This window comes from Hordeum vulgare, chromosome 2H (genome assembly GCF_904849725.1).
Source record: "Hordeum vulgare subsp. vulgare chromosome 2H, MorexV3_pseudomolecules_assembly, whole genome shotgun sequence".
NCBI lineage: Eukaryota > Viridiplantae > Streptophyta > Magnoliopsida > Poales > Poaceae > Hordeum > Hordeum vulgare.
In genome coordinates this window covers 370,956,551-370,965,433 of record NC_058519.1, presented here as the reverse complement: position 1 = coordinate 370,965,433, position 8,883 = coordinate 370,956,551, and the positions used below count along the sequence as shown (strand labels likewise).

General features: G+C 41.7%; 1 protein-coding gene across 1 annotated transcript; it reads left to right on the top strand.

Moving 5' to 3' along the window:
* The first annotated feature begins 3,977 nt into the window (after positions 1 to 3,977).
* On the top strand, positions 3,978 to 8,599 carry LOC123426312 (protein NASP homolog 1-like). Its single transcript, XM_045110124.1, has 6 exons — positions 3,978 to 4,335; positions 5,390 to 5,622; positions 6,530 to 6,739; positions 6,819 to 6,909; positions 7,574 to 7,802; positions 7,925 to 8,599. Exons 1-6 carry the CDS (start codon positions 4,115 to 4,117, stop codon positions 8,309 to 8,311), a joined length of 1,371 nt encoding a protein of 456 aa, XP_044966059.1. The 5' UTR covers positions 3,978 to 4,114; the 3' UTR covers positions 8,312 to 8,599.
* Positions 8,600 to 8,883: the final 284 nt, after the last annotated feature.

Here is an 8,883-nt window from a genome sequence, read left to right as displayed (position 1 = left end):
TTCTTCGAATAATTGGAAGGTTGAGATGACATCATCGGGAGACATGTCCTTAAAGCCATGTTCTCTCCTTATGTCACATACCATTTGATGGTGGTATGTAATAAGAGCATTTAGAAGTTTATACACAAGAATCGTTTGGTCAAGTTGAATCTGTCTTGACTCTTTTCACAATCATATGATTCTTTATTGACAACAAGTGTCATCAATCTCTCAAGAAGATGCTTGGGATTCTCTCCTTTCTCCATGTAGAAATATTGTAATGCCCCTTTTGCAATCTCATATTGTGCAAGACAAAGAGAGGACGTTCCTGTCTTGGTCATCACAATGCTATCCCAAAGTTCTTTTGCATTTGATAGGTGAATGTAGTGTCTTTTCTCCTTGTCAGACATGCCCTTTCTTATGAGCATGATCACGTTGTCATTGAGGTGCTTGTCATATACTTAACCTAGTGTGAGGTCCTTGGGGGTTCACGGGGTTGTAACCTTTCTCCAAGATCTCCAGCATCTCAACATTGGCAAACCAAAGATGATCATGCATACCAACTCCCCACAAAGAAAAATCGGCAGTGTCATCAAGTAAAGGAGGGTTTCCCCCAACATTATACTTATGTTTCTCCACTCTAGGTTTTGCATATAGCCATGGAACACCGGTGTTGTTATCAGTTTGAGGTTGTTGGCCCAATTTAGGGAGAGATGCATTTGATTGTTTTATCACACCCATTGGGTTCTCTGGTGGTGTAATTTTTGCACCTAATGCATCCAACCTCATTTTGACCAAAGCGTCAATAGAAGCATGATGCTCCTCTTCTGCTTAGCAAGGGCCCGTTCAAGATCTTCGGAAGTGAAGCATCTCCTTTCATCTGCGGATGAAGCTCCTCCCTCAAGGGGAGGAGCAGTCAGAGGGTTCCCATTCTTATCCATCTCGCTCTAAGGCGGTTAAGCCACATAATTAGAGCACGAGGATCTCATACCAATTGAAAAGGATCAAGATGGACCTAGAGGGGGGGTGAATAGGTGCAATTACAAATTTTAATTGTTACTTACCAGTTTTAGGCTATAATGCGGAATATGAACTTTAGCCTAACAATTGCTCCCGAGATAAGGTGACAAGTATGATATACAAGTTAAGCACTTAAATAGATAAACAACCTTAATATGAAAACATATTATACATGTAAGGAGACAAGTAAATACAAGTAAGGAGCTAGGGTTAGGAATAACCGCAACTCCGAGAGACGAGGATGTATTCCGATGTTCACTTCCTTGGAGGGAAGCTACGTCACCGTCTAGAGAGGCGGATGTTACCACTAAGGCACACCAACGCCACGAAGTCTCGCCCTATTATCTCCTTGAGACAACACCACGAAGGCGTTTCTCAACCACTGGTGGTAGGCCTCAAGGTGGCCTCCAAACCCTCACAAACTTTCTGGGGGAAATCACAAATGTTTGATTCCTCTCCGAAGAACTCCTACCGCCTAGGAATCTCCAACCTCCAAGAGTAACAAGATCAAGGGAACCGCTCAAAACTTGCTCAAACCAGGAATTGCTTTGGTTGAAATGAGGAGGGAGGGACGATATAGAGCTATTTTGTTTTGTTTCTCCGTACTTGAATATCATGGATATGTCAGTTATGATGCAACCCGACAATCTCATGAGAACTAAACCTGAAACACACTTGACGAAGGTGATTAGTTCCATATGTGTATGTTGTTAAAAACATCAAAATATAATTAAAGGCATGATTGTACTTTCAAGGAGGTGGATCATGAGAAACCGCGTGAGCCTCCTCGGCTTGGTTGTTGGCAATGAAGATGTCAGACACAACTGACGGGACAGAGGTGGCATCGGTGAGGCCACCATCGGCCCTCGTGACAAGGGAGCGCGTAGGTTGCGGGTCGAGACGCCCGCGAGGAGCTTGGAGAGCACCGCGTCCTATAGTGCAGACTGCGTGTCGTACCATGCCTTTGCCTTCGCCTCGAACTCATCAGGGTAAGCTGTCATCTCAGGATGCATGGTGGTGGAGAGAATGGTGTGCTGAAAAAATGGTGGTGGAGAGAATGGTGTGCTGAAAAAAAATAGACAGAGCTTTAGGCGAATTTGGAGGGATGATGAGAAGGCTGTGACGCGAGATGTTAGCATCTCGCGTCCCAACTGATAAATCTATCAATAAGGATGGATTACACAGTTTGAGTAGCTAATTTGAGATACAAATCGCTACTAACTAGGAGATGGAACGAGGGAGCCAGAGGTAGGAGAAGAGGAAACCACCGTTGCCGTTTCGTGATCCAAGCCCGGATGATCTTCTTGGTGCTTTAGTCCAGCTACTAGTACCGAAAAAGCATGGCGGCACGCCGCACCCGTAAGAAAGCCTGTTTGATTCGTTGGAGTGGGAATGATAGTTTTGTTTGACCAATTATTTCTTTTATCTCCTCGTGTAGTATTTTTTGGTTGGATGCAAGCCTTTGTACATGCTTTTTATTCATTGTGACAAATGTATCGCTTGAATATTTTCAAGAAGTGATAACTAAGAAGTTATGACAACCAAGAAGTCACCAACTGATACAGTCCATCACTGCATGAAAACAATTCAAGAAGCAGAAGTCCACCAATTTCATTTATAAATAATCTTAGAATGCATTTCTAAATAATATCAGAATTACAATTCTTCATCGACATGAATTCAACAGCTAAAAAAAATCTCACTTCAATAACAAAGTAAGGTTCTTACCTCTAAGAACAATGATAATACGGAGGAATCCTTGAACAATTATGGGAGCATTTCATTTCTGTCATTAACAAATTCATCCCCTTCCACAATCTTGTGAAGAATCCTTCAAGCTTCATACACCACGCCTAAAAAACTGCAAAAAAAACACTCAGATCAGCATCGAGAAACCTTTTCACGAGTACTAAACTTTATGCTTCCAGCAGGAATTCCGATGAAAAGTAGCTGCCGTACTATAGCTTGAGGAAATGTATAATCCATTGTACTCTTTCCAATAGTAAATATACCGATATTCATGTATGTGTTTCGAAGACACAACCAAATATGGAATCAATATTTCACATGATACTCGACTCACGGAAAAATATTTTTTATTAAAGCCTATTTGTTTTTCAGTTTGACAGAAGCAATATACTGGAGTATATAGGAGAATGACCATGCTATGAAATAGGAGGGTTAGTTGACATGTATATGGAGGATAAATCACATTAGACTACCACTTGATGAACTTCACATCAACTACAACAATGAATCCATCATTGCCGTTTCACACAATCTAGCATTTAATTTCATTTCTTGCTTCATCTATAGAATCAATTTATTTTCATATTTTTTTGATTAAATTTAACGAGTTATGAACAAACTAAAATTTTGAATAAGGATCAAGTTAGTAGATATGTTATTTGCATTGGATACCAGCTTATTGAGCTATTTTGCACTTTGAAAGTGCAAGAAGCTGCACTAAAGGGTGACCAAAACCTACACAAATTTTTTAACATCAGTTTGTATTGGGGCTCGCCGGAGGACCATGTTCAACACCGGCCAGGCTCATCATCGGCAAGCTTTTGGTTGGCTCAGTCCTATACTCCGGTTCATGTTTAGCTTGACCTGTGGACTTGTTGTGGGGTGCAGTCGTGGTGTGATAACTCATGTGCACATGAAAGTTTCAAAATTTGAAACGAGTATGGCTATTGGCAGCGCGCCGGAGGATGGTGATTGGGCACAGATCGACTCCACTGCTAGTTCCAGTCCTACAGTTTGTATTTTATTTTAATTCGATGTGTTCTACATGTACGAGGAGTGTGAATGTGTGAGTGAACTTACCATCAGCTTAAATTTTTATAAGTAGGAAAGATATTTGTATTTGCTCATCCACCGAATGGGCCTGCCTCGCAGCCCTCCGCTGAGCCCAAGATGTGTGGAGGCCCAACCGGTCCCTAACATACACTTTCCCCAGAATGCGCGCTGCGTCTCCCCGAAACATTCCCCATTTCATCGCCCCTGCTCCCGCTCCCTCCCTCCCCACCACCCGCAGCTCCCGGCGCCGACAGGGAACGATACCCTGCCCCCCGCCCCCCGCCCCCCGCCGCCGCTGCCGCTGCCGCTGCCCATGGACTCCACCTCGGATAACTTCGTGGCGCCGGTAGACGAGCGCCAGGACCCGCCACCCCCGAACCCTAGCGAGGAGGAGGCGGGCGGCGAGAAGAAAGAGGGGGAGGAGGAGAAAACCCTAGAGCGGGCGGAGGAGCTGTTTGACAAGGGATCCAAGGCCATCGAGGAGGGGGACTTCGTCGAAGCCGTCGACTGCCTCAGCCGCGCCCTCGAGATCAGGTTAGGGTTCCTCCCGCCCACCGATCCTACTCATAGCCCGGCGAAAATTCCCCTACGGATGTATCGTGTGCTTAATATCCGTTTAGTCCATTTCTCTTCTGGGTTAGTTACGTCGGCGGTAGGTCCGTCGAGCTTTTGGTTTATGTAGTTTGCTGGATGGGTTTACCATGGTTTAAGAGATTCTACAGGAAGGTGATCACCAGTTGTGGTATTTACGTTTATTGTGTTCAGCAGGCAGCGCAATGGGATGTGGTAGGATGCGAGGGATGATTATTCGGTCCAATGAGCCTACTCTTATTTGGCAGCAATTATATGGATTTTCCCATTTTGTTGTGATGTGCCATGTGTGAGTTGTGATAACTATATAAAATGAAAGGGCAACAAATTCGGGACTAGGTATTATCCATATTCCATAGGAATGTCTATATGGCTCTCTAGTACAGCTAGTGCTTCTGACTGGCACTATTAGTCATTTGTAAACAATCAACATAGCTCATAATTAGCACCTTGCGACAATATTCACCTACTGGAAACTGATTATATGTGTTCTGTAGATTCAGCTTGTACTTGCAGTGCTTTATATGTGGTTTCCCCCCCTTTTTTTTTCTTTTTCTTTTTGCTTTGGCACGAGGCCCCTTAACTGTGAGGTTACGTTGGCAATTGGTGCTTGATGTGTGTACTAGGATGAGCATTAAATCTAAGTGTAATTACGTGAGGCATAGGCGCGATCCTTTTTCAGAAATGTGTACATGCCTCTTAAGTAATGGTTAGTTACGGATATTTTACTGCTATCTAGTTTATTCATCCTACTTCAGCATTGTACTTACTAAATAGGCTGTGCAAGCGCCAATCAGTAGTTAACTTTTTCTAAACGGCAACCAAGAGGAAGCATAATTAGCATTCTCTGTCATCAAAATGGTTGATGGAACCTTTGTGCTGGTTAACTCTGTTTGGCTTGCTTCATCTCAGATTACGTTACCTTCCATGTTCTTATGTTGTACCCTTAATACCTTTACAATGATACACTGAAAATGTACGGCTTTGTTCTCGCCAGGGTTGAACGTTATGGAGAACTTGCTTCAGAGTGTGCCAGCACGTATTACAAATATGGATGTGCCTTGCTATACAAATCACAGGAGGAGACCGATCCTTTGGGTAATGTTCCCAAGAGTGCACCAGATGAAGAACCATCGAAGAGCACAGCCAGTAAGGATAGTGGAAACTCAAAGGCATCCAGTAGCAATGTCAAAGGTGATGATCCATCTTCAGACAATGGTGGTCTTGAAGGTGTGTTGTTATTCCTTTGCCCAAATAGTTTCAGATGCAGTTATACACCAGAAGACAGACATTAATCTGGACATATTATTATATTAATAACATTATGGTCATTATGATTTAAGACTTATTTATATTCCTCTCTTCCTACCAACTGATGGCTATACACAATAAAATATTAATCAGTAATGAGCTCCTGTGCTGCAAAATGCTGGGTCTTATTAGGAGCTATGTAGTGTTCATAGTTGTTTCTTGAGTTCTCAACTTCTCATCCACTTCATGAAAGTGATTATGTTAATTGGTTAAACGTCTAAAACAATTATGCTATAGATAGCAGATGATTTCGAAGGCAGTAAAAATATGTGCTTTGATTGCTCATTCAAAAGCTTGTTATGGATCAACAATATGTTGTGTGGTTGTCTGCCTGCCTTCTTCTTTTGTCGGATATTTTCCTTCCTGCTTTTAATATTTATGTCTGCCATTGTTGTCCATACACATGGATGACAACACAAAATTAAACAGATATGGGTGCATGAAACTTTGAATGTGTCGCAGCTAGCTGTCTAAATAGTGCACTTGCATGACCTTGGTTTTATGCTTTGTAAGCTGCCTTCAGCCCTTACTCCTTAGTCCTTGATCTTTTGCGGTTCCATGTTTGAACGGGGGTGACCTCCGTGCTTATCTCATGGTTCATGCAAGTTCCCTACTTTTGCAGTTATGTGCTATGTAAGTGTTGCAGAATGTGAATAACTGTCTCACATTTCCATGAGAACTCTAGTTATTTGCTCATGATTATATATATTGATAAAAAGTGATCATGTTATGCTGATAAGTTATATGTATCTCATTACTTACTTTAGCTATATTGCTGCTTGCTCTTCTTCCTACCGTGGTAAACACTGACATAGTCATTAATTAGGTCAAAACTCAAATGAGAAAGATCAGGAGGATGTAGATGGCGACAGTGACAAGGATGGTGATGAGATGGGAGGTGAAGAAGATGATTCTGATTTGGATCTAGCCTGGCAAATGTTAGATATTGCAAGGGGTATAGTGGAGAAGAACCCAGAAAACACTTTGGAGAAAGTGAAAATCTTTTGTGCTCTAGCTGAAGTCTCCATGGAAAGAGGTAATCCCTGTTATCTTAGTTACTCGTGCAATAAACGAGTGTGTGGTCTTGATACTCATGTCCCTACATTTGTTTGCAGAGGACATAGACAACTCACTTGGTGACTACTTCAAAGCTTTGGCCATCTTGGAGCATTTGGTGGAGCCTGACCATCGTCGAATTGTTGAACTGTATCCTCCTTGTGCTAATAATAATGTCATTGTCTGCCATGTAGTAGTATGATGAAGTGGCATATTTGGTTTTAGTGGTGCATATTTTATTATCTGAAGATTTATGTGGCTGAAGTTATCCTTAATATTTTCATATCCATGCATGATGTAAGTAATTGATCCTACTGATTCGAACATCTCACGGGTACCTTCACCTACACAAATGCACATGCAAGTCTGATGTGGTTATCAATACACAGATGTATATAGACGTATTTTAGAGTGTAGATTCACTCATTTTGCTCCGTATGTAGTACATATTGGAATATCTGAAAAGGCTTATATTTAGGAACGGAGGGCGTATGTAATACTCCATCTATTCCTAAATATAAGGTGTATTATTTTTTAAAAAGGTCAAACTTCTCTAACTTTGACCAGGTTTGTAAACAAAAATATCAAGGTCTAGAATATCAAATCATTATCACTAGATTTATCATGAAATATATTTTCATATTTTATATATCTAGTATTGTAGATCATCATATATTTTGATATAAAGTTGGTCAAACGTAGACAAGGTTTGACTTTTTAAAAAACTAATACACCTTATATTTAGGAACGGAGGGAGTACCGTTATCTTGTGGACTGTTGTTCTTTCTTTGCTAATTTCCTTAATCAATGCTAGAAACTTCCGCATCTGTTTGGTCTATGAGTTGGCATCTAAGATTGGAGAGGCGATCCCATATTGTGCAAAGGCTGTTTCATTGTGCAAGTCACGTTTAGAGAGCCTGAAAAATGCGAAGGAAACCTTGTTGGCTGATAAAGCATCTACTGCTGATGGAGACTCAAAGAAATCATCTGTAGAAGATGAGATGGAGCTTGTTACTGGTATATTGCCTGACCTTGAGAAGAAGGTAACTAATCTAGATCCTGCACCTTATCAACTTGATGTTCGTCTTGAGCCTATTGATGTACGAGTGAAAATGTTTATGTTTATCATAATGAGCAATGAGATCTCTGAACTGTTTTTGTTAAGCTTGAAGACCTGGAGCAAGCAATGGAAACCCCAGTGAGCCAGCTTATGAACATCATTGCTGCAAAAGTAGCGTTTATGGAGAAGGATGGCAATGCCGTGCCACCAAGAGCTGCATCTTTGACTTCTTCACAAATGGCTGGAGTAAACAATGGCTTTGACTCCCCAACAATGTCTACAGCAGCAACATCGGGAAGCACTGGAGGTACTGTTACTGACCTTGGTGTTGTAGGCAGAGGCATCAAGCGAGCTAATATCAAGCCTATTTCTGCTGAACCGTGTTCAAAGAGACTGGCAGCAGATGATTCACTGTCTGTGAAAGGCGACAGCAGCAACAACTCAGATGTTCACCCCACGCCGCAAGATGGCGAGGGTTCCGTATCAAAGTAGAGTTCATTATCGTTCGCCTTACATCGCGTTAGTAACTCGCTGGAATCTGTGAGCTGCATATTTGGCACTGTTAAACTTGTCAGAGTCATTAAATTGTTTGTGGATTGCGGGAACCATCTTCTCTTAAGTTGTACTAGTAGCTTGAACTGGTGATAAGTTTATCAAGTGTGACAGTTGGTGAGCTTGTTCATCATGGATGCGTGTAAGGTGATTTGTGCTTTTTCAAATACGTGTTTCTACGTATGTGAGTTTATCAATGACGTGTAAGGTGATTTGTGCTTTTCCAAATACGTGTTTCTACATATGTGAGTTTACCGATGAAGGAACAATCTCACAAGAAACAGATGCTTGCCTCTTGGTCTCATGGACCGGCATCGGTGCACGCTCCTTTCATCCTCGGCGTGGCGGACGTTTCTTGTGTCACGGTTGCGGTGATTTGTGCTTTTCCAAATACTCTCTCCGTCCAAAATATTTGTCTTAAAAATGTATAAAATGGATGTATCTATAAGTAAAATAAGTCTAGGTACATCTATTTCTAGGACAAATATAATCTCTTGTGCCGCAGCTGAACA